Raw genomic sequence first — 23291 nt, 5'->3', positions numbered from 1 at the left:
TAGGCTAAGCAAGGAATTGGCGGATTCTCCCCTCCAGAAGATGCCCCCTATGCTGCCATAGTAGCCTTAACTGCAAGACGACGCCACTCTTATCTTTGCCCAAAAATTGCAGTGGTGGGGTACCGCTATGATGGTTTTCTGTATCATCTGCAGCGGAGGGAAAAGACGCAAAATGCTGCAGTGAACCACAAGTTTGGTAGTCCGGTCGCAAAACATAAGCCACGTTTCACTCCAAAAAATAAAACAGTATTTCTGGTCGGCAGCTAAAACGCTAATACGCCGCCTTCCACCGCGGCTCTCTCTCCGCCTCCCCCACTAGCCACAGACGGAGAGAAAATAATGCCGATTGCCAAGGGGCTCCGTCAACAAAAACGTAGGATTGGAGCACTGAGATACAGGCAACCGACGACCACAGGGTCGATCTCCTCACTCCCAAACCCAGTTACTGTATGTCAATCATTCCATGGTGTTTTATCAGCGGTGATCTCGCGTTATAATGAAACAAACAAAATCCTAAATCCATGATCCTCAAAATCGCATCTTACTGTAGGCAAGGCATGACTCCAAAAAGAAAAGAAAAGAAAAGAAAAGAAAAGAAAAGAAAAGAAAAGAAAAGAAGAAGAAGAAATAGGTTCACATTGAAAAATGTAGCCGCATATAGTCCGGTGGGCCCAGAGAAATCATATGGCTGCGATGACTAAGGCTGCGAAAGCATTTCAGATTCTTCAAGAGACTGTTTTGAATGAGTTTTGCGTCTCATCCCATTAAGACATGCCCCGCATTCAGGTCACATTCGCTGCTCTGCCTCTAAAAAAAACTGATGTTGAAGCACCGCATTAAATCCATACAGCTGAAACAGCTGCAATATTGGAGTTCAAAGCAGAGGAAAACTACTTTAATCACCAAGGAGTGACAAAAATTAAGAGAAAACAGGCTCTATTACAATATGATATTTCAATATGATGCCTCCACATGATAAATAGCTCAGAGAGGGAAGTTATATGCATTAGAAAATTTAAATTAAATAGAAATATTAATTAACACGTTTGATTTTCATGTATGGTCATGTTTAACGTTTTAAGTTATGATTGTGGTGGTAGTGGTTTGGTTCAGTCTAAATGCCAGATTGAATGCGGATACAGGATGTTGTGCTGACAGTATTCACAAAGGGCGACATCTGCTGACCACAGTGTATTTATGAGCAAACTGACATGCTTGCTGTAAATCTGACAGCAAAGGAAAAGCTGGGTATCAAATTTTGAATTGTGTCCCAATAAAATGTGCTCGGTGTGGACTGCAATCATCGCATTATCTGTGGACTTATATTTACGATTTTTGAAAACTGTGTAGCATATTGAAATAAAATAAAATCTAATGAATTTAAAAACAAACAGATATGTACAGTACATTTACAAAATGCTTCCACACCTATATATGTATCTGTTTTCATTCATGTATAAGGCCTGCAGACCTGACACAGACGTCGCTGCTCTCCATGGTGCTGAAATGTTATAAGGCCTATAAATATATAGGGCTATTGGGTGTGGATGTCACACACAAACATGGAGTGACATATATTTTGAGTGTGTGCACTTGTAAAAAAAAAAAAAAAAGAAAAAGAAGACTTCTTTCTTTTAACTGTAACAAAATTCTTGACACAAACACAGAGTAGATGCACAGGCTATGTGCACATTTCTTCCCCGGATGATTCAACCATGCTGTTGCTATGGGCTACCAATAAAAGCATGACAAAGGTCCTAATATTGACCCTAAATTGTACTTATAACACAGTGTTGATAGAAAGCTCACGTCTTTAGATACTGCCCTACATCACAGTGCCCAAAATGTTGCTCTACCTGTTATCGTCAAACTGCAAATCTGCAATTCCTCAGTAGCACCGAGGGGAGGCGTATGTCCACTGACTTCCCACCACACATTGCGTGTTGACATCAGAGGTGAAAGCGTGCGGCGTTGAACTTATGCGTGTGTCCCCTCTCCGTGCCACGACTCGCCGTTTCTTGTCCATCTTGTGAAGCAAGCTGTGCTGTCATAAAGGCCTGCGAGCGTATTCACATGTGTCTTTTGCTTTGTCTCGTCTCCTGCTGCACGCCGTCGAGGCTTTAAGGCGCTCCGCCTGCAGACTGAGCGGGGTAAGGTAGGTTATAGGATCTGGCTTGGTGAGAGGAATGACGCTTTATTTACATCTGTCATTCTGTCTGTTATTGTTCTGCAGCATTTTAAGTGCCCTAAACGTGCGGCCAAGCATATGTCATTGCTTCGCAGAGTTTACAGAAGCATATCATGGTGCATATGCGCCTTGCGTCGGATCTAAAGATCATACTGGAGCTGCGTTTGGAGCGGCGCCACAGCATTCCTGTGTTGGGATGTAGGGCAAAAACTTTGTGAGGTGATCACAGCGGTTGCCTTTTACAAACTGCGACGACACCTTATTGAGGCTGAATTCTGCGTTGGACGTGGCCTTGGCATCCGAACTGAGCAGCCTTTACTGGTTTATATTCATGATTAAAAATGGTCTGAAAAATAGGCTAAGCACTGATTGATGATATATTGATTACATTTTAATCTTGTTTGTGGTGTGTCGGGGCAGCTTATTTATCATTTTACAGAAAATCAAAGGGCCTATATAGCCTATAATAGGTAAGTAAATTAGACAGAATATGTCCCATGGTGAAATTTGGAATTAAAAAGTCGAATGAAACTGTAAACTGGCCATTTTTTGGACAAATAAGGCCCCAAGAGAAATGGGAATATTACATTTCCTGTAGGATACATCCTATGATGTCATAAAAATGTATACATTATACCAGAACAACAGTACATCGTCCGAGTGTCAATATAATACGTCCTTAGGAATTACTCACCTTTCATCATTTAAATGTGTGTTTATCAAGGATCTACCTGGTTGAGGAGGACAAAGAAGAAAGAGTGACACAGTAAGGTCAGCTTGCCTCCATAAAGAAATACATTAACATAATTATGAACTCAGATAAATTGGGAGAGACTGACACTGAAATAATGCAACTGCACGGACAGTTCAGATCAACCAACCAAACGGTTGAGGGCATGATTTTCTGCATAAACGGCCTGTGTAGGCCTACAGCATACAGGGTCATCAGAAGGATACTAGTTTGGCTATGTACATTTAAATTATTGTGTTATTTATTTATTTAATTTTAATTCATGCCTCACTACATAAATGTTGATTTCTTTAATTAAGATCCTACATAATTTACTTACCTTATACTTGCCAGTAGACATGATTGGATTTTGTGACGATTGCTGTACAAGACAGCTGATCAGGAGGCCGCACGACCTGGAGGCGACAAGAGCGGCTTATTTGAATGATTTTATATAACAAATGTTATACGTAAAGAACGTAAATCAAGGTTAAATCAGTCTGTTAAAATCTGCTAAAGTACAATAAGCAGTAGGCCGGCAGGCTCACCTCAGCAGGTAGCAATGAAAATGAGAGCTGAGAGTAGTCCGCAGGTTTTGTCCCAAATGTTATTTTCATCAGCTGATTTTTGATAAATGAGCGTGTTTTAAATGGTAACAATCGAGGCTTTTCTTAGATGAGTTTATACAGCTTTTAGAGGCTATCGGTTGTTATAGCAATAATTCATTAAAATAATTTACCTCTCAAATATGATTGAATATAGTTATTATTTGTTTTACTGCTTTGTCTTAATAAATCAGACCATGAAATGGAAATAATTATTTCAATTCTGCTTTTCATTACAATGCTTATTCAATATGACAGTTTGTACTCATCGGTTTTATTCAATTTTATCGTGTTATATGCTTGTTAACTGTATGGTAATTTCAGTGAATTGTTGAAAGTTGTATTACTTACAAAAGGTCTCTTTGCATTTTGAATTCATTTATGGACAAATGCAAAAACATAAATCCTGTTTTTATCCTAAGATTTCACTGTATAACATTAATATCCACATATAACTAAAAAAAACAACCAATGTTTAAACAGTTGAAAGTGCTTTCTAGTTAGGATACCACTTGTTGTAATAAAGAACTTCACTTTGGCCTTTAAACAACCTTTATGAAGCCTACAATGAAAAAAATGTAGGCCTACATGATAAAAAATGAAGTCCCATATGTGTTCTTAAAATTCTGTCAAAGGAAGATTTTTACTTTTTTAAATGAATAAAAATAAAATAATATTTACGTGGAGACAAAGCACACTATGAGCAGAAAACGTGGAATAACTTATCATAGATACAATAAAATCAGTCAATGAGTAGATTAATGGACTTGATTCCAGCTAAATATTTTTTGAAGTCTCGGTAAGCACCCTTTTTATATGAATACTGGTGAAGTGCATAACGCATGTTGACTTCAGGAGTTCAGAGTGGGCCCAGGTTTAACAGGTTAAGCTGCTGGCCATCCTTTTTATTCGGCCTGTGGGTTAACATATCACGTGTCAACATTGCACGTTCATGTAGACACACAAAGAGTAAAAAGGAGATGTTTTAAAATGAGATTGAGTATCTGCATAAGACTCATATAAGCGTGGGCCCACATTTAGCTTAGCTGTTAGACCATGTATGTTTTCATGTAGAGATTTAAGCCATTTCTTTATTAATATTTTAATTCGACTTTATTGCCTTTAAAAAAAATTGGGTCAGAGTATTTCCCATGCAAATTTCTAGTTTAATGACCGACATTAAAAATCACTTGTTCAATAAGTCTCAAAAGAAAACAAAAGCCGCATTTATCTTTTTCTTAATTCGCCAGGAATACCAGAGTTATAAAAGATAAATATTAAAGCGCTCATGCATGATGTTTGGGGATTCATGTGTGTCAATAGCAAATTGAGATAAATCAATTTTTGGCTCAATTAAAAAAAAGGCTGTATGTAGTGTGTAGATGTTTCAAATGAAACTTGTGGTCGATCAGAAGAAGGAAGATTAATTACCGTGGCAAAGTATCGCCAGCACTGGAACAATAGGCTATTAGTGCCAATAACCAGTTGCTGGTAAATATTGCAGTTTTGTATATGTGCTTTATTTGTACTAGAAATAAATACAAAACCAGAATAGAATCATTCAAATTTGAATTTCTCAAAAATTCAGACGAGAGAAGTTGTTTAGCTCTTTGCAACATCCAGACCGCATCAGCCTAAAATGATCCAAGAGCCTATTGATGTCTAGGTCGACATAATTATAAGATTAAAACATTAAACATGGTCATGCTTTAGTCTTTTCATATAATGACAATATTCTTTACTATTGCTTTCAAATGAGAGCACAACAAATCATGAGTAGGTATCAGCTTACTTGCAGGCCTCCAACACAGCTTTACACAAAATTACCCTGTATGCTATAGCCATTAGACAAAAAAGCAGCTCTGACACAGTTGCATCACTTTCTCTGTTAAATGCGACGGCAGCATCGTTCAATGCGTGGCTTCACAATTAAGAATAACTCCCCTGCAGAGTGAGGAATGATTAGACACATTCAGCAGCGACTGAGGTGTGGACTCTGTTCATTAATCAGGTGCATTTAGAAATAACTTGTCCAAAATAACTTGATACCTGTCCCAAGGCCAAAGATTAAAAATAATCTACTGTGCCACTCATCCACGCTAACATGAGCATACAGATGTGCAGCAGAGATGTGGTTTGAAATGAAAAGTTTGTTATGAATGCTTTGAGTCTCAACTCTCTTAACCTCCAGCTGACCACAGTCCACTGAATGAAGAAGCCAAATTGACCTCCTCTTTGACACTTACGAGCAATAGCCACATTTTAAAGTTGGATATTTTGTGCCGCTTTGGGTCTAACAGGTGGTCAGTGGGCTAACTTTGCTGAAACGATTAGGTCTTTGCATCCCTAAATATTTTCCTTTAAAAAAAATATATATATATAAAATATATATATATACATCGCCCCTTTCACAACATGCCAATAAATAAAATTTGAATTGGAGCTGCCTAAATTAAAATTGAGTAAATTTAAAAATAGAAGCCCTGTGTAATTGACACAACATTTATTGAAATCAATAATGATGATGTGTCATATCCTTGTATATGATTTAGTCTTGATAAAATTTATTTTTTAAATAAAAATAAAAGTTGAACAGGCTCCTGCCACTGGCTGTGCAGGGCTGGCAGTGGACAAATAAATAACTCACTCAGGTTTGTTAGTCTATTATTAATAGTTTTATTACTACTACCAGTGCAGTGCAATGATGTTTAATGTAATTCAGTGTTATAAACTATTGGCTATTTAGTTAGGCCTAGGTGAGGAGCCTTGTAGGACTGGAAACAAGGTTTAGGTTTGAACTTTTAGGGACTTCAGTGGCTACATTTATTTATTGGTCCATTGCTTCAGAATGAATGAATCGTTTTTAAAACCGTTGGAGCATTAAGGCATTTATTCATGTACAGATACACATGTGTTGTGATGTATAGTAGCCTACTTTAGTAATTTTCTACCCTTAGCCTACTTTTAAGCAGAGGGCAAGGTGGGGTCTTTCCTGGTTGCGAAAATACCCTCATGCACATGAGCTGTGTCTGAGACAGATCGAAACGTAATCAGACTTTTTGGGGATTTCCGCAGACGTGACATTGGTTTCGTTATCAGTATAAGCAGCATTATATTCCACCGTGTGGGAGAAAACACAGCTTCGTCGCTCTGCACTAATATCCCCCCCTCCTCTCGCCTTTATATGCCTCTCTGTTTAGATCTCGCGAGAGCTCCGGCGTTCGCTGTGACTGGCCGTGGCTTTGCAGCAGACAGAGGGAGAAGGCAGGCAGGCAGCATCATGGCGGACAGAGATAGTGGAAGTGAGCAGGGAGGAGCAGCCACGGGCCCAGGCTTCGGCTCCATGCACCTAGCGACAGGAGGGGCGGGCTCGGCTTCCGGGCTCCAGCATGAGACTCAAGAGCTGGCGTCGAAGCGGGTTGACATCCAAAACAAACGCTTCTACTTGGACGTAAAGCAGAACGCGAAAGGCCGCTTCTTAAAGATAGCAGAAGTCGGGGCCGGTGGAAACAAGAGCCGCCTCACTCTCTCAATGTCCGTGGCGGTCGAGTTCCGTGACTACTTGGGGGACTTCATCGAACATTATGCCCAGCTGGGTCCGAGCAACCCGGGCTTGGTGCAAGACGAGCCCAGGCGAGCACTCAAAAGCGAGTTTTTGGTCCGAGAAAATCGGAAATACTACATGGATCTGAAAGAGAACCAGAGGGGACGGTTTCTGAGGATCCGACAGACCGTTAACCGGGGGCCCGGTTTGGGATCCACACAAGGCCAGACGATTGCTCTGCCTGCCCAGGGACTTATTGAGTTTCGTGACGCTTTGGCTAAACTTATTGACGATTACGGTGTAGAGGACGAACCTGCAGAGTTGCCCGAAGGGTCATCATTGACTGTGGACAACAAACGCTTTTTCTTCGACGTCGGATCCAATAAGTACGGGGTGTTCATGAGGGTAAGCGAAGTGAAGCCAACGTACCGCAACTCAATTACGGTGCCCTACAAAGTGTGGTCCAAATTTGGGAATACTTTCTCTAAATACGCCGAGGAGATGAAGAAGATCCAGGAGAAGCAGCGGGAGAAAAGGGCATGCGAGCTGCAGCAACAAGAGGAGATGCAGGCGGACGATGGAGACGAGGATTGATATAGAGCGCATAAAAAGAGAAAAAAAAACATGCAAGAGTAATGAAAATAACAAGAGAAATATAATTAAAAACTCTACTGTATAAAGAAAGAAATCTAAAGATTTAACTGTAATGGTTTAACTCCAAGGGAGCATCACCCACAATATAAGAAACCTCCACAACCTGACAGTTATGACATGTTGTCACTCATCGCTGGATGTTACCCCACTTATCCACCATTAATACAGTAACAGGCTGCTAAACAAAGTAATAACATTATATTTGAACATTGTTTCCTACTTGACAAACGATATTGAACTGAGTGTTTATTTCCCTTATTAACAAAACTTTTGTACCAGTTAAAGCTATTGTAAAAAAAAAAAAAAAAAAAAAAAGTGTTTGCAATGTTCAAATGGATTATTGCCGAGTTCTGAGAAAAAGACAAAAAACGTTCATTTTCATGTGAGCTAATGACTTCAGCACAAATCAGATATTTTAATTTTTAAACCAAAATTCAAAAAAACTTTATAAAAGTTTGTCACATGTACTTGCCATCCTATTTACCTTTTCCTGTGAGTAGAGATGTGTTTACACATAAATCATTTGAGGGCTAGGCCTGCTTTGGAAACTGGTTAGATGTCATGCAGTATAAAAAGGAACATATAGGCATTTTCATGAAATGAAATAAGTGCTCTATCTGTCGTGCAATATGCATTGCATAAGAATCAAATATATTGAACTGGTCAATGGATCTTGATATGACATTTGCCAGAGGCATTCAAAGAAATATTAATATTGTAATTTTTGTTTCAGTTGAAATTGTTGCCATGCAGATGGATATATTATAGACTACCTTTGTGTCTCGTTGTTAATGCAATGTGTTCATTTTAAAGGTACTAAATGTGTATTTGATAGAGGAAATGCAGTGACAACATGTAGCAAATGGCCTGAATTGCGGATTAATGAAGACAAACACCCCACACTCTGTGTTGATTGGCATGGTGGACTTTTTTTTTTTTTTTTTAAGAGGCGAAATTCAGCAGAGCATTATTGGTTAAAACATCCGAAACATTTTGTGAACTTTTTCAGTTGTAAAAGTCTAAATGGTGCCAATGATTGCTGTTGCTGCATGTTAATCTGCACTAAGATAGATTTCGTTGGTCTCCCAAAATATTGGCTCAAGGACCCTTCCATATGTATCTTTATCTGCCTATATTGTACGAATCTCAAGTTTGAGTACTGAGTGATTTCCATCCAAAGGCTTGGTGTAATTTTAGTGGAACTTGTTTCAAAGCGTGATTGTACAGGAGCGACCTTGCGAACTTTAATCAAAAAAAAAAAAAAAAGTCACCATCACACTATGAGGAGGGCCACTGAGGAGCACACCTGGACAAGCTGATGTGAAGAGGGTTCAATCCACCTGATGGTGAAACTCCAGTATTGTGTCAATGGATGTGCCCATCCCTACAAGTCTAAGATCTGAAGATGTAAAGTTCACTGGGGCTACCGTGGATACATACTCATAGCTCCGCTTTAGATTTGTTGGCCCAAATATCTACCTGGGGGTGATGAGATTCTGTTTTGGTCTAATTGTAAATATTTGGGCTGCCACACGGAAAACAACTGGTTCTAATCCAGTTCAGTCGCATCTCATAGATGTGTGATAGCAGTTTTATAAACTCTGTCAGTAAACTCCAGAGAAACTGGCAACAATCAGATAATGTCAGATTTACCTCAGCATTGAATTAAATGATTGCTCCCAAGTTTTGATTGACTGGAAACCAGCAAACTAGACTGTCCTTGAACACCTATTTTTGGAGCCTCTGGTATAGCCTAAATGCCACCTGATTGGGAGCATCCTCTTCAGCATATAAACAACCTGGTGCCTTAAACACTCCGCATGCTTACACGCTGGCCTGGTGCTTTGGATCGCAGTTTGGCTTCTTTTTATTAGTTTCCTCTTTCTTTCCATTTTCTATGTCTCAGCCCCCTTGTGTGCTAGCGCACGACTCGTGGTGCTAAAAGGGTTTGTTACAAACTCTTCAAGAAATATAGAAGCGGAATTCTTAACTTTTTTCTGCTACCTTCCTTCTTCCCTAAACTTCAATGCCATCCCCATTCCCCAGCCATCCAGGTATCGGCCTACATGTAAACATGGAAGGGGGTGGTCACCTAGATGCAAGATGATGCAGAAGAGTTGGCTCTTCCCTAGCCAAGCACATTAGCAGGGAGAGCAGGGGCTGACGGTGAACATCAGTTGTAGCCTGAAATAATTATAAATTGTTGTTGGCAAGCCCCCCCTTGAAATGCTCGTTCTATGGCTTGGGTAGTTATATGTAAGTTGTAAGTCTCGCTCAATTAATGGGGAGTAGCAAGCATGTCCTGTTTTGTTTTTTTGTTTTATGTAGTTTTACCTTTTCAGCGTTATTCCACATTATTTGTAATTTTGGAATGTTTTCGCCCACAAAAAATATATCTATTTTTTATGTGCAACATTTCATCACTGTGTGCAATATCGTATGTGCCAATGGTGGCAATATATGTATATCAATTAAATATATGATTACTATTTGAAAGCATGTGGCTGAATTCCATGTTTATTTCTCATGAAGGAGTTGTATGCCTTTATTTGCACTCAAAGCTCCATCCTGGAGGAAAATATAGTAAACCAAGGTCTTAGCAGCCTGTTGGGTCAAGCAGTTCACAGAAGTACTTCAACTTGAAATAGAACAATGTCACTGCTAGTATCCCTCTCTCTCTAGGAAATGGGTAAACTTGGCGAATGGGTTGTTGAAGGTAGACTATAGACACATAATGAACTTTTTGTGATAATGAAAAACTTTAAAACAGTGAAATCTCCATTTTTAGCTTTAAGCTAAGAAAAGGTGCTTCAGTCCAATCCTCATTAAGGTGTATGGTGAACTGTCTTCAGTGGTTGTTGTGTGTAGCACTTTGCTTTCCCAGGTTAATGATATGCCTGACCAATACTTATTTAAAATGATCTCAACGAAGAATGTCATTCTCTCTTATGTTGCCTCTTTTTTAAAGAGGGTATTTGATTTGCTCATTTGGTTTTGATGCATTATAATATAATTTATGTACATTTGACAAATTTTAAAAAATAAATTTAATTTACCCACAAGGGAAAATCTGCATTCAAAATGTATGTGTTTGTCATGTTTTGTTTCTTGTTGGGGGAAAAAAAAGAAACTTCCATAAATGTCTACTATTCACTGATGGAAAGTATGTTTAATTTTGATGTAGTGTTGTCTACACTGTCTGACTCTACATTTGCAATGATACTAATAACTAAAGCTTAATTTTACAGCCTTCAAAATGCAAACTTTGCAGTGGCAAATACTTTGATGACTTGTGTCTTCTTAGGGATTTCTACATTAGTACTGTATGTGTAATACCAGGCTGTAAAATAAAGCATTACTTTGTTCTCTAATCGTTCTGACTATGCAATTTTTGCTCATTCGTATGCAATAGCTGCTCTTTTTGAGCTTTACTGCTAATATAACACTTTAGAAATTAGAATTTACTGAACAAAACCCAACAGAATCTGCATGTCTTTTATGTTTTGTAACTGCTTGTAATATTTCTTCTGATATAAGTTTGGGTTTTTGTCATATTGCTACAGTGATTAACAGACACAAGACAAGAAGATGTGTTTTAAAATGTAAGGTCACTTTTTTTTTACTGTTAAATACTTTCTAGTTATAAGTCAAATTGATTTCTTGTCACAAGTTAGATTCAATGCATGGTAATACAATGATTTAACTTAGAAGATGGTTATTGTAAATACTGAGAATAGGAATGGATTTATCCTTCACCACATCATCAGCAGTCTCTGATGTTTCTGCCTCTAAAAACAAAGCTGCGTTGCTATGACAAAGGGTGACATGGTCAGGGCAATTAAAGAGGATTTTTATGACTTTAAACAGTCCTGTACCTTTTCCTCGACCACCTACCTGAAGAAAAATGTCAATATCAGGATGATTTAAGTTCATATTCCTCCCTACCAAAAACATTCACTCTTCAGGGAGATCAGAGTGCAGAGTCTGGACAAGCTCAAAAGCATTTCTCCAGGAAATATGTATGACTGCACTTGAAGTTGATAGTCTCTGAGCCTCTCGGCCCCCCTGCTGGCCAAGGAAGGACGGAAAAACTGAAGGGGATGTGCAAAATTGAGATGGACTCCAGCCCAGATGCCAACTCAGGCACCGACTTTGCTCTTCATCCAAGAATCCACATAAAAGGGGTCGTCTGGGTCATCACGGCTTTGTACAGCACAAGTGCATCAGAACAGGCAATGAATTGTATTAAGTGAAATGTGTTTGTGGCGGCAAAGTTTACTCTATTTATTAGTCATTCTAATTAGCAGCACAATAGCATTTATTACTTGCAGGAATGCTGCTAGGGAAGATTAATACAACAGGTTTAGTCTGGTCTAGTCTCCGGCTGCCAGTTGAGATGTTCTCCTGAGAAGTCTACATGATCAAAGTTATATTTTACTGCTGCTGCAACATGGTCATCCTCAACCAGCAGATCCTGACAGCACTGAACATCATCAATGCCCTGACACAGTGAACCTTTTGTGTATGAGCGTGTTCATGACTGTTTATTCGTGGTGTGGTGCTGCTGAGCTTTGCAGGGCCATGAGGTGGCAGCATGTGTTTGGAAATGCTGTTTTTACCATAATGTCGCTACCATTTTTTTTTTTGCAAACTGTAATTTAGTGTTATATTCTGAAGCGGTTAAGCAGTAGCTTTTGTGGTGACGTAATTCAGAGCAGACATCTCCGGATTTGGCCACTAGATGATGCTCTTTATCTATAAATAATAGGTTTAGGCATAGAGGAGAGGAGTCTCATTGGAGAAATTAGCCTTTGAATTAACAACAGACAAGGTAAAATAAATAGCCACTTAAATAAATGACACAAGGCACATGAATAGCTTAACAGGGCTTCCTGAGGTTCTGCATAATATATGCATATATTCAGGCTTCTGTTTGTGTTTTAATGTTGTAACTTTTACTTGATGGGTTAAAATTTTAAAAAGTCCTTGGACAACACAGATTATGTTCAACACCTAATCTGTATTTAACTGCAGAGCTCATGTTGTATTGTCACAGGATTTGACTGGATCAGTCATTCAGATTTTTACAAATCTTTTAATGGAAGGACACACAATAAAGTGTGCATTATTACAGAGTGTGTAATGATGTGGCATACACCAACTGACCTGTATCAAAGTAATCGGAATTAAATAGCTTTTTTTACAATCTGAAATTAAAGTGATCATTAAGTGATCTTAAGTATATATGTCTAAATTTAAGTATGTTTGAAGGCGAAGTTGTGTCTATTTATTAAGGGAGACAATGTTCTTTCAAAAACTCTTTTTGCATTCCCTGTTGATGTAAAATAATGAATGCAATACTTCCACATCATTTGATATTTAACTAATAATTAAGTATAACTTCATTTTTTTAAAAGAGAAAAACAGCAACTGTAAGTTATATCTAACCATCTACATCTATGTAGAGTTAGTGCTGTAAAAATAAAAACCCAAAACATTGTTTTTACATTAGCTGTTTATTATTATACTGTGATACTGTGTAGTTAATGTATTCACTTGTTGGAAGAGTTTTGCTTGGATGGAAAAAAGCTTTTAAGTTTAGGTTTGGTGTTTTCTGCTCTTCTTCTTTTCTTTTTCTGTTTTTCTTCTTTCTTTTTTTTTTACAACTTCTTTAATGTGTGAGGTCAACTTCCTGAATTACTCTCTTCCCCCTTTTTTAAAAAGAAAAGACAAAGAAGTGTGTGTGTGTGTGTGTGTGTGTGTGTGTGTGTGTGTGTGTGTGTGTGTGTGTGTGTGTGTGAGAGAGAGAGAGACAGAGAGAGAGAGAGAGAGAGAGAGAGAGACAGACAGAAAGAGAGAGAGAGAGGGAGGGAGAAGTGGAGAGATTATGGAATGCTGTGATGTCATCAGCCCAGTCATACACACAAAGACGAGGAGGACCCACAGGCGCTCTGACTCTCTCAGCTTAGTTAGCATACTCTGCTGTGGAGCGGCTGTCTACATCCTCCTGTGAGTACTTCAACAAATTCTACCCCCCTCTTACAACTCCCTTTTGTTTTCTATCACTTCCTTTCTTTCTTCACTTTTCCCCTTTCCCTGGGATTCATCTTTGCACCCCGCAATGTGTTTACTAGACCAATCTGTGTTCCCCCAGTGTGATAGTTCTCAGTCTGAGACAAGCTTCCTTTCCCTCCAAGTGCTGCTTATGTGGTAGCCATTGTTTAACTACCCACTGTGATTGGAGGAGTCCATTTCAATGCTCTTGTTAGAGGAACTGGCCCACGCTGTCCTGGGCACCCTGTTTTTATCCTCTCACAAGCAGAAACTGACCATGTTAAAATGGAGCCGTTATCTCGTAGGAGTTTGGGTGAGAGTGTAACATGGTTTGGGAAGGGATGTGTGGTAGGGAGGGGAAGGAGAAGGAGGAGGGGGCACTGATGACAGAAACAGTCCAATTCCTTTGGAATCTCCTCCCATTCTGTACTAGTGTCTTTCTGTCAGTTTAGAAACCGGGGTTGGGATCTTCCGTATTCGTGAAAGGAGGGACAAAATAACCGCCTTAAATTAGATTTCTAAAGGAATGACCTCCAGAAACAAGTTCCTGAATGTGACAAAGGGATCAAGAAACATGTAGGACATTGCAACTTTGAGAAAAAAGTGTGGTCTTTGTAACACAACATAATCTTCCAAATGCTCTCTGTCCCTTTTCTTGTAGATTGTCCCAGTGATGACATCCAAAGTCAAAGGAAACTGACATCTTAGTAGAGCGGGGAAACTGTCAGCACAACACAGAAAGGAAACAGGATTTGGTGTGTGTGCATGTGTGTGTGTGTGTGTGTGTGTGTATGTGTGTATGTATGAGTGTGAGTGAGTGTGTGTTTGTGCATGTGTGTGTGTGTGTGTGTGTGTGAGTGAGTGAGTGAGTGAGTGAGTGAGTGAGTGAGTGAGTGAGTGAGTGTGTGTATGTGTGTTTTAGCATGTGTGAGATTGTACAGCAAGAGTGTGTGTTAAGATGAGCATGCGCTTTGATTGAGTTCATGAGGGTAAATGAGCACGATTTTGGGATAAACAAGCTGGTAAACTCTTCTTCTGACATCATGAGACTATAAATCCACACTGTCCACCTCAAGAAGAAGAAGGACAGCGCCTCCTCACTCCAACCACTTGACCAGGTGAAACTTAGTTTACCCACCTTCCAGCCGCCAACATGCTGCAGCAGATCCTAAAGGACATGTACATCGACCCGGATGTGCTGGATGCTCTAAATGAGGACCAAAAAAAGACTCTGTTCCTAAAAATGCGCCAGGAGCAGGTGCGACGCTGGATAGAGCGGGAGGAGAAATTAGAAAGAGAAGGGGGAGATGCTGAGTGCAAGCGAACAAAGCCAAAAAAAGGTAACCATGCAGACAGACCCATCACTGCCAACTCACCTTTGTTAACTTTTCTTCTTCCTGTTTATCTAGTGTGACAGCTTCTAGTTTTTCAGGTACACTGACTGTCAAACTTTTAAACAAAGCTTTTGACAGAAAACCATCTGTCCCCCTTTTAAAATTACATTCTTAATTTGTAGTCAAGATGTTTCCATTAGTGTCTGTGATAGAGAGTTGCTAAGCTTGAGAAGTGTGCTGCAGACACATGTGTGCATTGGTTGTGACAGACACCCATGCTGTTGGATAGAATGTAGCTGCTGCAGCTCATGTTCCACATCATCTCAACAGCTGTTGCCAACACAGGCACAGCGTTTACCTGAAGTCCATTTGCCAAGTTTAAAGTTCCCTGAAATACAAACGTGGGCTAACAAACACCAGCTGTTCCACATTAATGTGTTACAGAGATTGAGATTTAGAAGAAGCTCATATGCAGCATGATACGCCGACAAAGAGTGTCTATACTTCACTAAAATGAAGTTCTGTTTATATCTGAAGTCCTAAACAATTACAGCTGAGTGTTAACATCACACTCATAGATAATGTTAACATTTACTCAGGCAAAGTAAAATAGATGTCATGGTAAAATAGTCTCTGTCTTGATTTGAGTGTATGATAAGTGGCATTAAATGGGTAGAAAGACGGTGAACGTGAAGTATGTTCACACACACATTTTGCTTTCAGGCTCTCTTTTAGATAATTTTGTTCCCAGTCACATCGCACACTGTCAAGCCTGAGACTTAAAAGCAACAGAGAAGAATATTCACTGGGTCAGAGATGCCACTCATGTTTGGAACGTGTGTTTCATGAAAAATGAAGGCAGACAAAAACATCAACATGAAAAACAAGAAAAAGGCGCCAGCAAGGGGGAAATGCACAGGCAGTGTGTATGGTAAATGGGTTCATCAGGAACTGGCTTCTGTTCAAAAGCAACATTTTGAGTCAACAGTATAGATGCAGCAATCAAACAAAACAACAAGAAACTCAGGAGGATGGAAGTCTGTCCTGAAACTGGTTTGACGCATACTATAGAATCTTGCCGGTACACATTTTCTCTTTGGTGGTAGCGAGTTCCAGTGTGAGAAATGTGTGGTGTAAGGACATAACAATTTGTTCTATTTTTATATTCCAAAGAAAGACTCCCACATTACAAAACAAGCACCAGAGGTTTGGTAGGATACAGCTGTTGTTTGAAACCCTCTCAATTATGAAAGCCAATTAACAGCTCGCTGCAGTTGGTGCATTAACTGTCATTGACATCAGTAATGTGAGCTGTCTCTTCTTGGCTAATAACAAAGCACTCACTATCAACTGTGGTGCATAGTGAGAGAACAGTGCTCTTTCTATCTCTTAATGACCAATGCAGCTGTCCTTAGGAGGGTGGATGGAGACTGCAGGCTGAGATCACATGGTTACAACTCTTCTCCACACAGGCTCCTCATCGAGTGCAGAGGAAATGGCGGATAGTTGATTTTTCTGCGTAGAATAGGAAGTGAGTCAAGACTCAGTCCTTCAAACAATTAGCAGGGGGCAAAACAGGAAGCATGCAGGAAACATATGTGTTTGAAAAACAAAGAGTTTGATTTTATCTGGGCGGCCTTGTGGGAGAGGGGGGGGCAACATACTGAGTTTGTTTTTATGCATAGAATGAGGCTAATGTCTCTCTAGGCTGCTGGTAGTAGCACACTTTCAGCCTTTAGGCTTTTCTGATCATGGGACTTTCACAATGCCTAAGCTGACTCTAGGGTAATTAGTGTTTATGCACTATATGACTTTTTGCTGGTGTGTTTGTGTGCTTGTGTTTACGTTGTAGGCAGACTGGTGACATTCATATGACACAGAGAGACAAATTGCACATGTCAGTGTAGCCTTTGTGTGGCTGAAATATCGTCTCTATTTCTAGAAACATTCTGACGATGTAGTGTGCATCATTGCACATCATTTAGAGTAAGACCGAGGACATAATGCCAACATATACAATGCGCTGTCTTCTAAATGCCCTCAGTCAGCTGACAGGATTAATTTCACCTGCACCTGACAATGGGGTTTTGGTTGTAGCTGTCATCTTGGAATGGGAGCTTGTTCAGCAAGGTATGTTCTGACTGCCGTGTTTTCTTAGTCATCCTCATATGCCCAACTGGAATGTGATCCACAGGGCAGGCTGGCAAAACCAGTTCACTATGAAAGTATGTTATCATGTTTTCAACCCTACAAACCCTCACCCTATGAGCCTGCGTCAGCTGGTTTATCTCTATAAAACAACTTCTCTCTCAGTCACAAGGCAGGGTTTGTATTTGAGTCTGCCCATGTGCTTTTCCACTAATGAGGACTCAATGTCACCACAGAGATAGACAGATGAATACACTGAACAAACTCAGTGGGAGTGCCATTTGATCTCTTCTTTTTTAAGGTTAGGAATTGAAGTTATGTTAAAGGTAGAAATTATGAGATGTTTTAATTTCAAGATTAGTTCAGATTAGGGAATGAATACAGTCAATAGAAGGTCCTCACGTGTATTTAAGTGTATTCGTGTGTCAAAGCCAGAAGGACAGAGTTTTTCCTTTGTCAACTGTGTTTATATCATCTATAGGAAGGTATTGACTCATACATTTGATGTGCTGTTCTCACCAGCTGTCGCTCCTTTCTATGAACACAAACAACAGCCTTAGCTGACTGCTGATGAACCAACAAAATGGCCAGAGCTTCACAGACCTGATTCCCTCTTAGATTACTGAATCAAAATACTTTTCAAATTACCCGATTAACTCATATTTTTTTGTCTTTTTGTTTCCCACAGCCAGCAGTAAGAATGTCAGCTGGCTGCTTGGTCGGGATGGGGATGTGGCGGTCATTGTGATCGGGGAAGTGGATGAGCTGAGCTCCAAATTCATCTGCTCAGGATTAGGAGAAAAGAAGGGGCCGAGTCTTCAGAACAACACACAGTAATACACTTTTGTGATTTAAATGATCTGTGCACAATATGTAATATGTTGGTAGTTCTTTTTTAGCATATTCTGCTATGAAGCAGGAAGAGATTATATGGACTGATTATGTTTTACAGCCAACAAACTATCTTGAAGAGCAGAAAAACCACAGACCCTGTCAGAACTGAGAGAGAAAACCTCCCTCCTAAAACACAACCTGGAATCTCACTGAATTTAAAGGTGTGTAAGTGTTTGTATTCAGCCTTAAGAAATGAAATCATTTTGTCTGACATAGTAATTTTTTAGCTGAAGGACAAAGAGTTCTTTTTATGTCAAACATTGAGTAGGCCTAGTCTTGAAGTCACACTAATATTTGACCAAACCTAAATATGTAAAAAATATGTAAAATCCTGTGTTCAACATTTAACTGATACACATTTTCACATCATCTCACTGCAACACTTCATGTCTAATCTAACACTTCCCTCTCTTCATTTTGACCTCTCTTACCTCTCAGATTTAACCTTTGATTTAAGGCTTTTTAAGCAAAACAATTGTAAATGAATCCTCCCCACTAAAATGTATGTCTTTTAATTTAAGACAATGTCAAGATAAGAACACATTGTGCACATCATCTCCAGGGTGGTGATATTTTGGGTGTGTGTGGTTGGCGGTGTGGGAGCTGTTGATTTTGGAGTTGGTGGTGTGTGTGTGTGTATGTGCACGCGTGCAGCGGGGGGTGCCTCCTTTTCACGCTCTCTTTAAAAGAGATTTGCTGCGTTGTCATGGCAACCTTGCACACACTGAGCCAGAGCGAGCCAGGGTGAACGGTCTCATCTGGCCTGACCACGATGGCTCCCTGAGCTAAAGCTGCATGCTGGCTGCTCAGTGGAAATAGGAGCATCCAGCCGGTCACTGCAGTCACATCACCACACAACCAAATATTGAATTCATATTTATAATTGTAGTATTCTTTAACCTCTTTTGAACTCGTAATCAACTTCTAAACCCGTTCCTCTTTTGTTTACTCTGCTCACTCCATGCACTTAACTGACTCAAAGTTAGGGAGGATGACGTGTCACTTCTAGTATCATCTAATACGGCACTGTGTCTCCCAACAGGGCAAATGTGAGGAGGCGAGCACTTTACTCCCTCTGCCGGTGAGTTGGAGCAACTGCCTGTAACAATAATAGAGCTCTGTGCGCCGGTTGCATCATGGCCTCTAACACTTGTGTAATGTCTTTGTTAAACCCACAGGTGTCAGTGAGTGAGCATTCATCACCTCCAGCAGCAGAAAAGGTATTTGTGAATTGAAGTTACTGTTTTTTTGTGTTTCTGTTCTAGGTGATTTCTACATTTCAATTTGAGATTTTAAAAGATTTTACTGCTTTTAGTATACGTATTTGATGGTTTATAAAGCATAGAACAGGTTATTTTATTGTATCCTCTGCTCTGAACAATACGTTTTAAATCCCCCCCTCGCATATCTCAGCAAGGTGTGGCAAACAGTGTGGCTTTAGATCTTGAAAATGTGGCTTTAGAGTGCCTATGTGTCTTTTCATGGCAGTCCCACCCTCTGTGACTAACAGGAAATGGTGGTTAAGCCAGCTGTCCCCTCACTCCCAGCCTCTCTGCAGATCATCTTTCTCCCAGCATTCTCCCTCTCTGTGATCCAGCTCGTGTGAGCTGCCGCACCCCTCATAGCTCTCTCTGGGGAACAGCTGAACTGAACTGTCCTCCAACTGGCTACATCATCGCCCCAGCCTTGAGTAGTCTGGGGAGTGTGCTCACCGTCTCCGTCACATTTCTTTTTTCTCTCTGTGTTTATGGTGTGTGTGTGTGTGTGTGTGTGTGTGTGTGTGTGTGTGTGTGTGTGTGTGTGTGTGTGTGTGTGTGTGTGTGTGTGTGTGTGCAGGTGACACACACTGCGAGAACAGCTGAATCACAGAGGCAAGGCAGGATTTCTGGACTGCCCTAGAACAGATGGTTGATGAACTTGATCAGGGAATTAAAACGCCAGAGATAGAGAATGCGTCAGTCGCAGATGGATGGGATTGTGGGATAGTCTCCTGAGGTTTGGGCGCGTGAGCTCTCCTCTGTTCTCAGTTTTTCCCTCCTCTTTGCCACAGAAGGAAATGTCTTTCCATCACTTCTTATGTCTATGCTAGACTCTCTATATTACAGGCCCAAACACATCTCTGGCCAACCCATGCTGATGTGGCAACGAACATCTACACCTTAGGAGGTTTGGCTGGTCTGATGGCCAAGAATTCACAGCCTAAGCCTCTTCTTACATCATTCATTATATTGTTGAATGTCTTGTCTTGATTTGTTCCTTGAAACAGGAAGAGGCTGGTTTGGTGCTGCAGATGTAGCTGAGGCTGCTGTTGGCCCTGCTGCAAGTTTTCTTCTGCTGATTTAGAGAGGGGAAGGAGTCAGCCTGAGAGAGAGGCAGAGAGTGAGATTGTTGATTAAGAAGGCGTAAGATCAGCAAGGAAGATTAGCGAGGCAGCTTGATTTCCAAGTCACCTTATAATTTTCTCTCCACATATCCTTAAACTCTTAATCAGTGGTCATAGTTCTGTGTGTTTCATTATGGCGTAGTGCAGTCATTGGAGATCTGTAATTTGGGGAATCATTTATCCAATGATTTAATCAAACATGACAGTAATTCCACTGTATGTGAATTAGCTGTCAACACTGATCGCACTTTTCTGTCATCTTTTGTCACTCTTGCCTCCGCAGCCCGAGTTGAAATCAGCCAGTGCGACTGAGGAGAAGTCAGTTCCCCAGCCCTCCATCTGCTCCAGGCCTCCCATGAGAACTAGCCCTGTCAACGTGAGACCAGCTTCAGCAAATTCAGCACCAGGTTCTGTCAACACGAGACCCGGCTTTGCAAATCTGAGGCTGGCCACTGCCGTGCCATACCCTGCCCCCAGCAGCACGGTCAAAATAGACACAGGAATAACGCCAGCCGCCAAAGGTGGAGTACACTCACAGGAACCTCAAAAGCCCCAGCAATTGCAGGGTGTGAAAGGTGAGTAAGCACAGCATCATGGATAAGGGTATAAACCTCTTCATACATATGATTCCTTAACATTCTTAACTCTTATTAACAAATATAATTTAAAAAGTAATCATGTTGTTAAGATTACATGCTTATAAAACTCAATTGAATTAAATCAATTAAATCTATTATAATATTATATAGAAAGATATGCACAGCAATAGTTTTACTCTATGTCCTTTAACTGTGCTTATCATTTTAGAGTCCTGGCAGTGTTTGTTTGCTGGCTAATTAAGAGACTCACAAACAGTAATGATGATGGCTGGTGTCATTAGGGATGAACACAAAGATTGACGGCAAATCATTAAAAAAACAAAAACATCCCTTAAGTAGGTATATCCAAAAATAATGGATCTTGGATATCCCTTTCTTTCTTCTTTTATTGTATAGTTTTATAAGATTTCTTATTAGATGTTTCAGAGTGAAGAAAGATGGAGAAAATTGAGCTCAAAACTACCTTACATGACAATCACTACAGTCTGCTGAGCCAACAAGAGAACCCTTTTTCACTGCATCTTCTCAGAGAGCAATAATGGCTGTGAAGAGCTGAGCAGAAGCAGTCTGAACAAAGTTCATAATAGATAGGTTTCTCAGTGCTGCAGCTAGAAAGTAGGATTTATTTCCCCAACCTAATGTGCTTGCCAAATAGTGCCTCAGCCTGCTGGAATCTTTATGGACTGGCAGAGTAAAAAGAGGCCAGCCTAGAGGGGAAAAAAAGCTTATATGACTGGGATTTGTGTCGTGGTACTACATCGCCCCCGCACACCTGCTCAGTAGCTCCTCCATTGTCATGGATGCATGTTAGCAGTGAAATGTTTAATAAGCACGCTAGGTCTACCAGTCAAGTGTGATGCTACAGGACATACTGACTTAAGAGGGAGCAGTGATCTTATTGAGCAATATTATATGATCTTATAGGAAATCCCCAGACTACGCAGTCTCTAGCAGTCATCTTTTTAGTTTAATTGTAATATTTAACTCCATTAAAATCTACTAATTCTCTTTGCTGTTCAGTTATTCAGTATAACTGGTATGCACGTGATTCCATTATCTTAGTATAACAGAACCCTGAATGCATTTTTTATTAAATGGTTAGTTTATTATCAGATAATTTTACAGGAATTAATTAATTTTCAAATTTTAGATCAAGCAAGTAATACAAAGTATATACACAAACACACACAAACATAGCTCCAAAGCCCCTCCTCCTGTCCTACCCACATGAGGACATTATTCAAAATGAGTGGGTAGTACTTAATTAAAACTGAACAATAAAGAAAGGAAAGAAGAAATTAAAATTTAAACAATCATTACTTATTTATAGATGACTAATGGTGTATCAATTATGATAATATTTTATATCAGATCTGATAGCTGTCCGTATAGATCAAATAAGATGGCCAAATCTTGCCAAATCTTGCCAAATTGTTGTATTCATTTTTGAGAGTATATGTGATCTTTTCAAGTGGGATGCAACCGTTCGTTTAAAAAGATCCAGCTATGAGGAAATGAGAATCTGACTTCCACATCATTACTATACACTTCCTAGCAATGTATGAAGTTATTTCTATAAACTGTCTGAAAGTTATTTAAATGTGCACTAATGTTTGTAAGATAAGCACATTTGGGGAACCAGTGGGGAGGTAAATCCTGTAAGTTATGTCATAATGTCACAAGTGTTTTCTGTGCTGTGCATGACCAGGTGCAATGCAAAAACAAGCTCACATTTAAAATACATATTTGATACCATAGGTTTGTATTTATGCAGTCAGTGTGCTGTGAAATAGAGTTGGTGAAGAACATTGTAATGGACCGATCTGCACCTAGCATTAATAGTGACTAAAAACGTTTTAGGTCCCATTCTGACTTAACACTACCTCTTAAAGAGTACTTCTTTTACTTCTGTAAATTATATATTTTGATGAAGAGATGGATATCTGAGTGAGATATAATACCATCAGTTTAAGCTGTTTGAGCTATTTGATCTATATTGGAGTTTTTGGTGGCCCTACACAATGTTGTCAGTAAACTAATAAGAAATATGGTCTTTCTGTAATGCAAAAGGGCATGAGGGGGGAGTGGTGGCAAAAGTACATAATTAACTGCAACCCTTATAAAAAAACAACCACATTTAAATAGTTCTCAAATTTCA

The 23291-nt window shown here is 39.8% G+C and overlaps 2 protein-coding genes across 2 annotated transcripts in view; both read left to right on the top strand.

Annotated features, from left to right (window-relative positions):
• The first annotated feature begins 6784 nt into the window (after positions 1-6784).
• Positions 6785-11092, top strand: puraa (purine-rich element binding protein Aa). Its single transcript, XM_062433706.1, has one exon. It carries the CDS (start codon positions 6804-6806, stop codon positions 7659-7661), a length of 858 nt encoding a protein of 285 aa, XP_062289690.1. The 5' UTR covers positions 6785-6803; the 3' UTR covers positions 7662-11092.
• A 2584-nt stretch (positions 11093-13676) lies between these two features.
• The window catches only part of zgc:100829 (uncharacterized protein LOC445149 homolog), a 16309-nt gene continuing 6694 nt past the window's right edge, over positions 13677-23291 (top strand). Inside the window, exons 1-7 of the mRNA XM_062433107.1 lie at positions 13677-13730; positions 14437-15115; positions 17946-18090; positions 18210-18312; positions 19194-19232; positions 19330-19371; positions 20818-21109. Coding sequence (XP_062289091.1) covers positions 14929-15115; positions 17946-18090; positions 18210-18312; positions 19194-19232; positions 19330-19371; positions 20818-21109 — 808 coding nt within the window. The 5' untranslated portion in view covers positions 13677-13730; positions 14437-14928. The remainder of the gene's footprint in view (positions 13731-14436; positions 15116-17945; positions 18091-18209; positions 18313-19193; positions 19233-19329; positions 19372-20817; positions 21110-23291) is intronic.

This window comes from Scomber scombrus, chromosome 14 (genome assembly GCF_963691925.1).
Source record: "Scomber scombrus chromosome 14, fScoSco1.1, whole genome shotgun sequence".
Classification (NCBI taxonomy): Eukaryota; Metazoa; Chordata; class Actinopteri; order Scombriformes; family Scombridae; genus Scomber; species Scomber scombrus.
The sequence above is the reverse complement of the archived record's forward strand: the minus strand, read 5'-3'. Positions and strand labels throughout refer to the sequence as shown.

Bases quoted from the DNA above. Each gene is read 5' to 3' on its own strand.
- puraa (XM_062433706.1), top strand. From the start codon at position 6,804: ATGGCGGACAGAGATAGTGGAAGTGAGCAGGGAGGAGCAGCCACGGGC.